The sequence below is a fragment of the Entelurus aequoreus genome, linkage group LG11, assembly GCF_033978785.1.
Source record: "Entelurus aequoreus isolate RoL-2023_Sb linkage group LG11, RoL_Eaeq_v1.1, whole genome shotgun sequence".
In the NCBI taxonomy this organism is placed as follows: domain Eukaryota; kingdom Metazoa; phylum Chordata; class Actinopteri; order Syngnathiformes; family Syngnathidae; genus Entelurus; species Entelurus aequoreus.
The window spans coordinates 44,588,084-44,599,375 of NC_084741.1; the positions used below are offsets into that span (position 1 = coordinate 44,588,084).

An 11,292-nucleotide genomic window follows, 5' to 3' on the forward strand; every position below is an offset into this window, starting at 1 on the left:
AAGTACCAACCTGGCATTGGTCGTACCTAAATGCAAACATTTCCCACCCATACTTACAGGTGTAAAAATAAGTTAATGACTGTTTTTGACCACCTTTTTCTGGAGGGTTGCTGAGAGGCAGGAATTAGTTTTTCAAGCCAGGGTTTCCACGGGTAATTAAAAAGCATTTCAAGTCGTTAAATGGATTTTGCGAAAATTAAGGCCTCAAATGACTTTAAATATACAATGTCCAGAGGCATTAAGTCTAAGTTTAACTCATCAAAAATGTCATACAATTGTAGGCATGGGCTGGTAGTCAAAAAGGCAATTTATTGAATAATAAATGAAAATGAACTTGATACCTTTGCTGGCGTTGATATATTACTATGTCCACGTGTTTCTTTTCTCCATCTCTGGCTTTCAAAAAGGATACAAGAGGTCTCACTCTGTGCATTGCTCTCAGCACCTGAGCAGGATTATTTGACAGTAGAAATGAACAGTAGTCCACAATCTTTGTTTCGGTTTGAGCAGGTTTCGCCTCGCTAATCGCGACTGACTCGTAAGAAGCCCTGCTAAGTAACAAAAGTTAGGAGAAAAAAAAGATTAAAAATGTCCCTGTTTGAGAATATTTCATCTTCAAACTGAATGAGCAATATGAGCTCATAAGCACGGATGAACGTGCAAGTATGCCGTGATTGCATTGGCAGCAAAAAAGACAGCAAAACAAACCATCTGACCCAGTTTTTCCAAATGGGGAAAAAACTACACTTCAAGATGTTCAATATTTATTGAAGTGCACAGATTGAGAGTCCATTTTATTTTTATGTTTGTTTACCTATTTAGGATAATTAAGTTATTGACCTTCCAATTACAATGGTAAATTAAAGCTGCAGGCAGCTCGGGGTCTACGCGAGCCGGTGGTTACGCAAGACTCATACGGTCACATCTTTCCCAATGCCCCCGACCCATCAAAATAGTCGGAAAAATTGGAGCATGTGGAAGGAAGTTGTGACTGTTATAATTTTCCACCACAAGGGGATGATACTGGTGTCAATATCAAAATGTAGTCATGATCAGTTCATGACCTTAAAGCTTCCTATCAGTTTGGAAGGAGAGCTGATCATTTAAAGGGAAATAATGACCGCTGGATTGGTGATGCCAAGGAGCAGTTTTCGTCCCCAGGCTGCGTCCACTATGAATGGGTATGAACAGGTACTAACCCAAAGTATCACCGTCACTATTTGTAAACATTATTATCAAAAGATCTGCATTTGTGGACCCGAGTTACAAATGTTTAACGTTTTGTGGCAAACCATCAGATTAAAGTTTGGCATCATGCCACGCCCAAATCCTAAGGCGTAGGCAAAATTCCTTTGAAGTATATCATCGCCCATCTGTCTAACCATCCGTCATTTTAACTGCAGCTCATTTGGTCAAAGTCCCTAGGAGGAGTTCTTTATGACATCTATTTTTGTTGTAAAAATGTCCCTAAGAAACCAAGATGGCCGACTTCCTCTTTGTTTGTAAGTACCAGGCACGTGCACACATAGGGCCCTATGGGTGCCTGAGACCCTGCCCTTTTTTGCCTCGTCTTAAAAAGTGCCCTCTGCCTGTGTGTGTGTTTTTTTTCTTTTCTTTAAACAACATTAATAAATTCCTGTCAGGGATGTAAAAAAAAAAACAAACCAAAAAAACAGTGGTACAAAAACTCCACGTTTTCTTTTAATACCGGGTTGTTTGAGCCTGCCGTTTCCGCCAGAGAGACCAAGTGCCCCTGGCTGCAGCCCGCAGATCGAGGAGGGGCTATAAACGTTTAACCCATGGGTTCACCTCCGCGGGCTCCATCTGGTGGCGGAGATCCGGCAGATTCTCAAACGTCATTATATATAAAGCTCCGGGAGTCGCAAATGGCAACAATCACTTTCTCCTCCATGCTGCAGTTCACCCCGGACTGCACTACACTGCACTGAGTTTGACGGTTGAATGCTGATTGGCTGTTACTTGCATGAACATTTTAATGATCGACTTGTTTGTCTATCCATACATTAGTTTATAATGTACAATATCGAAGTTGGTCTTTATTCGTTTCGAAACCGGGTTGCTTTTGCGGTTCAAGGGAGTAACCCCGACTGCAGCCTGCAGATCGAGGAGGGGCTTAAATTTTCCCTAAATGTGGACTGCTCTAAACTTTTAAACGTTGCCCCTCCTCAATCTGCGGGCTGCAGCCGGGGGTTACTCAGAGAGAGAGAGAGAGAGGGCGAGTGAGTGAGTAAGTGAGAGGAGAGAGAGCCAAGTTACTGCGCCCCTGAGACGTGACAGTGGAGCAACTTGAACCTGTGAGTTATGGTCTAGTCGCCGTCCACTTATTCATCATCTAATATGGGTAATATTTCAGAAAAACGCTGTATTATTCTATTATTCAATGTGTCAGCTTTTGTTTTTGCCGGACGTCGGAGCACGGCGCATCAATTGAGCACGGCGCATCAATTGAGCACGGCGCATCAATTGAGCACGGCGCATCAAGTCCGCACAGAGCAGTGCGGATCGTGCGGGACAGGAAGTAATGTACAAAATACAAAATAAAACACCGGGTTAATTTTCTAAATAAAATGCACTGTGTTTACGGCGGATCACATTTCTCTCACAGTAGAGTTTTAGATATAAGGTTATTGTGACTTTGCTATTACTGTGTGGGTTAACAAAATAATAATAATAATAATGATAATAATAACAATAATAATAAGAAGAACAATGATAATGATAATAATAATAATAATTATTATTAATAATAATAATAATTTCAGCATTCTGGGGATATAAGATGTAGGTTATCTATTAGGAATATTGCCATCTGTATTTAAACTTGATTCATGTTGATTATGCCTGCAGCACAATGCCAAAAAAAGAAAGGATACAGCCCTCTACTGGCCCCTTGTCCATATTTTTGGCCCTGTATTGCGTTTCAGTTGTTTAGTCTGAGCATTAAGTGAGAAAGACCATAAGTTACAACTTGATGGTGTTTTCATCAAGTTAAGGGAAGAAGGACAGATTTTCACATTGAAGTTTTTTCCATTTGGGTATTTATTTTTGTATTTTTTTTCAAAGTTCATGTTGCACTGTTCAATGTTCAATATTAAAGTGCTTATCTTTAACAATAAATAGCCTAATAATAAACCAGTGTTTTGTTGCTTTTCATGTCTTCCAAGCCTATGATAATGTGAATTAACTCATTATGACCATAATTTGTTGACACAAAAGAAATGGCAATCACTTTTACCTACAAAGGACACACAGCTAAGTAGTTAGCTTCCTATTAGCAAATTTAATTTTACATTAATTTCCATATTGTGTAAAGGACCAAAAAAAAAATTCCTGCCCTTTTCTGACTTTGAGCCCCCGCCCCTCTATAATCATGTGCACGTCCCTGGTAAGTACTGTATGGGTACTTGATACTTTTACGTGCCTCTTGTCATGATAGATGTCTCGTGCAATTTCCGTGACAATACGTGAATCTGGTGGCAGGAGCTAATTTTTTCAACTTTTCAAGGGGGGCGCTAGAGAGTCCAGTTTGACATTTCGTGTTCGGGACCCCAAAAATTTCGGGACTTTATGCGCCTGCAAATTTTCGTGCATGTGAAGTACCTCAAAAATGCAAACAAGTGGGCGAATAATAATAAACGAAGCAATTTCAATAGTAGTTATAAATAATATTTCATTATATTTGAAAGGGTTACTTGCAGTATTATTATTATATAGTATGACTACATTAGTGTGTAATTTGGCCACAGGCCTTAACCTAAGGGTTTGCACCAGGAGCTGAGGGAGACTTGGGGGGACCCCCTACCAAACCTTTACAACACCCCCCCTAAAAAAAATAAAAACAATGATGACTTTATTCACTGTGTGGGTGTAATAGAAGCTAGTCAACTTCAAGGAACGTGTTTTAGTTCCTAGTTTTAGTTCTTAGTTCTGGTCTCTCACACAGGCGATGTGGGTTCGAGCTACGCTCAGAGTAGTAAGAAAAAACAATGCAGCCGTGAGAGACAGAGTACACAATCGCGAGACGAAACTGAGCTGTTTGTGATTGGCAGCTATGAACACCTGTCATTGTTTTCTGCCGTCAATATCGGGGGGTGAGGCCCAGGTAAGCCCGTGCACTATGGTGGCCGTATTATCATTGTCAAATGCTTACAATTTTGTTGACTATATACTGTATATAATGACGATCTGCAGTATAACATGGGCATTCATGTTGTTGTAAGTTGCATTGAAAAGGCATTAAAAAGCATTACATTGGATTTGTTGATACCTGCAGAAACCCTGCAAGCATTCTGATGCCTTGATAGAGACACTGAAATCTGGACTGCTTTTTATGTATTTGTTAAAACATTTGCCATAGCATTCAAACAGCATGTGGCATGTAGAGTTGCTAATAATGAATTGTATAATGCACAGTGCAGCGTAGTGATCAACTCAAGTACAGCCTACCCAATCCGTCCTCTTTCCTATTTCCTCACTCAAAGGATAATGCACACTTCTTCAATATGTACACGTATACACACGTCAACATATGCCCCAAACCACTCATTTTGTCTCCTATACATCATGGTGCAATGAAACTATATGAAGATGAGTGGGTCATTTGGTCTTCTGGCATCACCTTTACTCCCACAAAACTTAGTTCTGACAAAACACATTCAGAGTAGCTTGGGAGGATTTAGAAATAATACACTCATTGCCGCTCATTCCCGCACTCGCCATTTAAAGCAAACATTCCTCCGATTGTTTTTCTTCGAACCCACTCTCACATGCACTTTCTCGCACACTCGCAGTAGGCTGATTTCTGTCACCAATCAGGCGCCATTTTCCAACCAAATTAATTCTTCCTAATTTGGACCCGGCAGTGGTCAACCCCCCGCTGTGTGCTGCGACCGAACTGTCTCTCCTCATACGTGTGTGTGTGTGTGTGTGTGTGTGTGTGTGTGTGTGTGTGTGTGTGTGTGTGTGTGTGTGTGTGTGTGTGTGTGTGTGTGTGTGTGTGTGTGTGTGTGTGTGTGTGTGTGTGTGTGTGTACGTGCATGTGCACGGCCGCGTTTGTGTCTGTGTATGAAGTAGGGAACGTTCTTCAATAGATCTTAATGAGAAGACGGACTGCAATCAGCACATTCTTGTAGAAAATCATTAAATCATTTCTTTCTCCCCTCTCCTTTTCTCTCCCTCCTTCTCGTGGTGATTAGCATGCTAATGACACCAGCCTGATTATGTCCATCAGACAAATCTGACATCTGTGGTCTCTCCAGCACTGTACTTGTGGAAATTATAGTGCAAAAACGGGAGAAAAAAAGTAATAACCCAGCAAACGCTCCTAATTAATATGGCATATGAAATAGCATTTTTGTTAAAAAAAGAAAGAAAAGTGAAAACTGCAGCACAAAAATCATTTCTGGTTCTCACTAAATTGGACACATTTATGACCTGATTGTCACACACACACTAGATGTGGTGAAATTTGTCCTCTGCATTTGTCCTATATAGATATCTATATATATATAGATATCTATATATATATATAGATATATATATATAGATATGTGTGAATATATATATATATATATATCTATATATATATATAGATATATATATATAGATATGTGTGTATATATATGTGTGTATATATATATATATATGTATATATATATATATATATATATATATATATATATATATATATATATATATATATATATATATGCGTGTGTATGTATATATATATATATATATATATATATATATACACGCATATATATATATATATATGTGTGTATATATATATATATGTATATATGTGTGTATATATATATATATATATGTGTGTGTATGTATATATATATATATATATATATATATATATATATATATATATATATATATATATATATATATATATATATATATATATTATGTATTTATTTATGTTTATTTATTTATTATTATTATATTTTTTTTAAATTATTTTTATTTTTTATTTTTTTATTTTATTTTATTTTTTTAAATATGCAGTGCATTAGTTTTTTTTTAATAGATGTTCTAAATCACATCAAAGGTTTTGTATTTATTTATTTTGGAAGAGGATGGTGAGTGACTTGGTTTTTGTAAAAGATATCAAGTAAGAGATTAGGTCTGTCGAAGCATTTATTACATGTCTAAACACACAGGAACGTGGGATGTGCTGCTTTTTAAAGCCTTTCAACATTTTTATCATATTCTCATCTTGCAGCTGTCTTTATTTCTGTGTTTATTGAGCTTACAAGGACTATAGCGTTAAAAAAGCAAATCATGCCTTTTTGAAATAACTAATAAAATACGTTTATTGCTTTTCACCATCTAAATTATGGAAGCCCATTTTACCACCTCATATGGTTGGTGTCGGGCGTATTACGCCTGCCTTTATGTTTCTATTACGAAATCCTTCTCTTACGTTTGACAAATGTGACTCTCCTCTGCCTCTTCAGGAGATGGCGAAGATATTGAATCATCCCCGTGTCTACGCCTTCCTTCACGTTCCAGTGCAGTCCGCCTCAGACAGCGTCCTCATGGACATGAAGAGAGAATACTGCATTGAGGACTTCAGAAGAGTGGTTGACTTCCTGAAAGAAAGGTAAAGCAGGATGCTGAACCGTTTGTCCATTTGTGTTTTTCAATTTAGTCCGTTGGATTTTAAACTTTTGACATCTTTTATCTTGTATTAATTCTGCTGTACTTTAACAGTGATTTTCTAGACAACCTTTTGACTTGTGAACGCATTAACACTGATCTCTTTCTGACTGACCCAATCAAGTACAATGGAACCTTTATTTACGAACGTATTGGTTCTTGAACAGTGTTCTTCAATAGACACGTTTTGTAAACAATGTAAATTGGATAATGGGTTCCGGGCCTCAACAAAAGTCCATATTTTTGAATACACTATGAAGCCCTATACAGTACTGTATGTAAAAAAAAAAAAAGGGGGGTGATTAATCAACTTTTTATTCAATGAATAAGCCAAATCAATAACAACTAGCTGAATGGTCCTCAGTTAAAGCCGCCCTGCCGACGCACGCATGCACACACTCAGGCACACACGCTAGACCTGTGGGGCACTCAGTTTAAAACCACACAATTCCATAACTTTAAGAGCCAGGTGGCTATAATGATTAAGAATAGAGAAATTAATCCAGTGGATGGGAGGTAGAGAGCTGAGGCGGTGTTGACAACGCTGTAGATACTTCCTGAATGTTTCAAACCACACGTCGATTGTCCATTGCTTTCTTTGGACTCAGATTGAGCTAGCAAAACTAGAACAATACTATAAAAAGGCAACAAACAAAATAAAAACATTTGAAAGCACACAGAGTAGCAATTAGCACAGTAGCTAAAAACTGAATGAGCACAGAGATGGATAAGCCCACCCACAATAGATGTGCTGCCTAGCACAAAATGGCTGCACAGCAGGCACACAACGTGTGGATTAAACGTTGCTACATCGAAAAGTTTGTATAATCGAGGTTCCACTGAAATTGAGGCTTTGCTCAAAGTAGCTTGCAGTTTTTTTTGTTGTAGATTGTGTTTGCAGTCTTTTAACTTCTGCTCATTACACAGTCAGCTCCTGCCTGGCAGGCAACTACCCTACAGGTGCATCATGGGAGCAGAAACATGCATCACAGACACATCTATAGTAGCAGGGTGGGTACATATTCAGTGTTTCCCACAGCACTGCAATCTATTTGTAGTATGTGTGGGATTTAGATGGTTTTCAACTAGTTTGGCTGCAGGACACACCAGCCCATCACCCTTTATTGACAAAACGACGACCCAAATTGCAGAATGAAAATGCTTTTGAGGTAATAAAACTATGTGACAGCTCAAATTGAACAATAGGTTTTTAGTCCAAATCATTTCAACAAGGAGCTTCTAAGGATTGTCAGTACAGAACATGTGAGGAGTTCAATCAAAGCAACAGTATTTGGACTTGGATGAAAGGCAAAAAATTAAAAAAAAAAACCTCAAGTGTCTCTAGTTGCACTAATTCAATTTTTCAGATGAGTGAAAAATTCACAAGTTTAAAGGGGTCATCTCATCAATTTTTGGTCTAATTGAAAGCACCTCCTTGTGGTGTACATAACATATAATGGTGGTTCTTTTGTGAAATATTTGCATGGATTTGGTTTTACAGACCTACAGTATTTGCAAGCCACTTTTTTGCTCCATTTCAGAACGCTTTGTTTTGAGAGACAGAGATGTTTGATGCAAATTAATTTATTTTCGCCAACCTTACTCCCGCCTCGCGGAAATCTTTAGTATTTTTTAGCTCTCTTGCTTTTATTGTGCATTATGGACGTAAGTGACCTGTACAAGCCATTTGTTTTGAGGGACTTTCACCACAACATAACATCCCAGATGATACAGTGAGATCAGGGGCTGATTGGTTGTCGGCACTAAGAAATGAAACGAAGATGCGGGCAGACGAGAGAGAGGGGAATGAAGCCCGTGGCTGGGTACAGGTCTGGAATTATAGCTGGCTAAGTTTAAATTTCTATCCCCTTCCCCTCCTTAACCTATGTTATTGCTTTTGGTTGTGATTTTTATTCAAGTGCAAAATTTTGCTAACAGATATGTATATTTTATTATTTGTTTGTTTTATTTAACTGGAAGATTTAAACGTTTACATTCTAATTACAAAGTTAAAATATAAAAAAAATTGCAGTTGAAAGATTATACATGCAATATTATAATGTACTATCGTTACATCAGTGGTTAATTTTGTCTCAAAAAATAATGGCAATATCGTTTATCGGTAATTGTTTGTAGGTCAACATATCGTCGAGCAAAGTTTATCGGCTCGGGCCTAGCTACAAAAGCAAACATCATGACGGCGGTGAGGCAATAATACAAACTTGAGCAGCCAACAAGTTGCACGGCAACATGCAAACTTTGCAATATGTCTCTTTCGAGGGGTGGGATACAAGTTGGACGTTTTAATACAAGCAACTTAATGAAGTACTTGAAAGCCCGCCGTGCAGGTGCACACAATGAAGTTACGCGCCTAAAGCTAACCAGGCGGGACAAAAACAACAAACCCATCCATCCATCCATCCATCCATCCATCCATCCATCCATCCATCCATCCATCCATCCATCCATCCATCCATTAACTAACAGATTCATTGTAGCGGAAATAAACGTTTTCACAAGAATCCCACTGTAGAGTCGGCATTTGCGGTAAACTAATGGAATTCACACTATTGGACTATCGACCGCTCTCAGTGGTGAAGAATGTGGGATTTTGCCGCTCGGCTTGTCGTACATACTGTACATGGTTGAAAAAGCCCTTCCCAATCTGTATAAGACTGCTGGCGAACACATCTCCACAAAATTACCAAGCCCGGACTCTTGTCAGCTTCACGACAAGATATTTGGAGCAGTGATGTCACGCCTTTATCAGTGATTATCTTAACAGCACATTGGGTCAGCCAGGGGGCTGTAGCATCTAATACAAAGCAGCCCGTCCAAACTACGGGCTGCGGACCAATTGCGGGCGCAGGCGTCTTCAATTTCGCCTGTGAAATGTGAGTGTGAATGTTGTCTATCTGTGTTGGCCCTGCGATGAGGTGTACCCCGCCTTTTGCCCAATTGCAGCTGGGATAGGCTCCAGCACCCCTGTCACCCCGAGAGGGACAAGGGGTAGAAAATAGATGGATTTATATATTTACATATACTGTATATATATATATATATATATATATATATATATATATATATATATATATATATATATATATATATATATATATATATATATATATATATATACCGTATTTCCTTGAATTGGCGCAGGGAATATAGTATTCGCACGTCTAGAATTACTGCCGGGTCAAAGTCGTTTCTCAAAATAATTAACGCATGCTTGGCCTTATCGCCGGTTTATTATTGAAGCTGGATCAAATTCGTTTCGCAAAATATTAATTTTATTATCGCATGTCTATAATTTTCGCCGGGTCAAACTCGTTTCGCAAAATATTTAGCATATGGCTAGAACTTCCACCGGGTCAAATTCGTTACGTCACGAGTGACGCATCTGTCCTCATTTTCAAAATGGAGGGAGCTGATTTCAGTAGTTTACAATCGCACAAAGGAAAAAAGATAAAGAGCTTTTCAGTAGGATTTAAGGTCCAAGCTATTGAATACCGGTAAAGTATGCTAAAGAGAACAGTAAGCAGCTATGTTTTATTAATATACCGTAGCTGCGTGTGTGAAATACTGTATAAGTCATTAAATGACTCCCGCCTCCTGGTGGTAGAGGGCGCTGCCGCGCTAGTGATCCTTCTTGCGACTTCCGGTACTGCAGAAGAAGTGAACACACGCAGCAAGAGATTTTTTTTCAGATGGAGGATTGCATACCAGTATCTAAAATAAAACAGTTTTCTAAACTGGACTTTCAATGGAAGCAGGAGGTAATAATTAAAGGAATATCTCCATCGAAACAGACTTTTAAAACTGAAGAAAGAAAATAAGGAAGACTTCTATAAACAAGTTATCGATGCTTTTGGTCAGAAGGAGCTGCAAATGGACTCCATTTATAAGTACAGGTAAGACCATAATAACGTTTTTTTTTTAATTAAATGTGCTTTTCATGATGGTATGCTTACATCACACTCAAAGCGCACGCCTAAATTTTATGGATTCCTTTTGGTAAACGCCGGAGTGAGAAGAGGTTTTAAAATAATTACCGCATGCACGGCCATCCCGCCGGTTTCCGGTAAACGCAGGAGTGACAGGAGGTTTTAAATTAATTAACGCCCCTGCGGCTATTCAAGGAAATACGGTATATATATATATTAGGGGTGTAACGGTACGTGTTTTGTATTGAACCGTTTCGGTACGGGGGTTTCGGTTCGGTACGGGGGTGTACCGAACGAGTTTCTAAGCTAAAGTCTTAACAAGCTGCTTTGCTTCTTCTGCCTCTGTCTCAGCACCCAGCATTGTCCCACCCACACAACCATCTGATTGGTTACACAAAAAGTGGTAACAGCCAATCAACAGTGCGTATTCAGAGCGCATGTAGTCAGTGCTTCAGTGTTGAGCAGATAGTTGTTTAGCAGGTAAGCATCAGGCAGCGGACTCTCCCCAAATTAGAATAAACACCTCCCAGTCAACTACTAGTAACATCACTATGAGCCCGTTGACGTTCTAGAAACTTAAACTGCAGCTCAGCTCGCTCGCAGTCCTGGCTTGAGGTGAAGGCTAATTAGCTTTTAGCGTAACGTTAGCTAA

At 38.8% G+C, this 11,292-nt stretch overlaps 1 protein-coding gene across 4 annotated transcripts in view; it reads left to right on the plus strand.

The window, feature by feature from the left end:
- cdkal1 (CDK5 regulatory subunit associated protein 1-like 1) overlaps positions 1 to 11,292 on the plus strand; it is a 600,364-nt gene that overhangs the window by 352,624 nt on the left and 236,448 nt on the right. For all 4 annotated transcript variants that reach the window (XM_062063405.1, XM_062063406.1, XM_062063403.1 and 1 more), the window contains one exon: positions 6,492 to 6,637. In XM_062063405.1, coding sequence (XP_061919389.1) covers positions 6,492 to 6,637 — 146 coding nt within the window. The remainder of the gene's footprint in view (positions 1 to 6,491; positions 6,638 to 11,292) is intronic.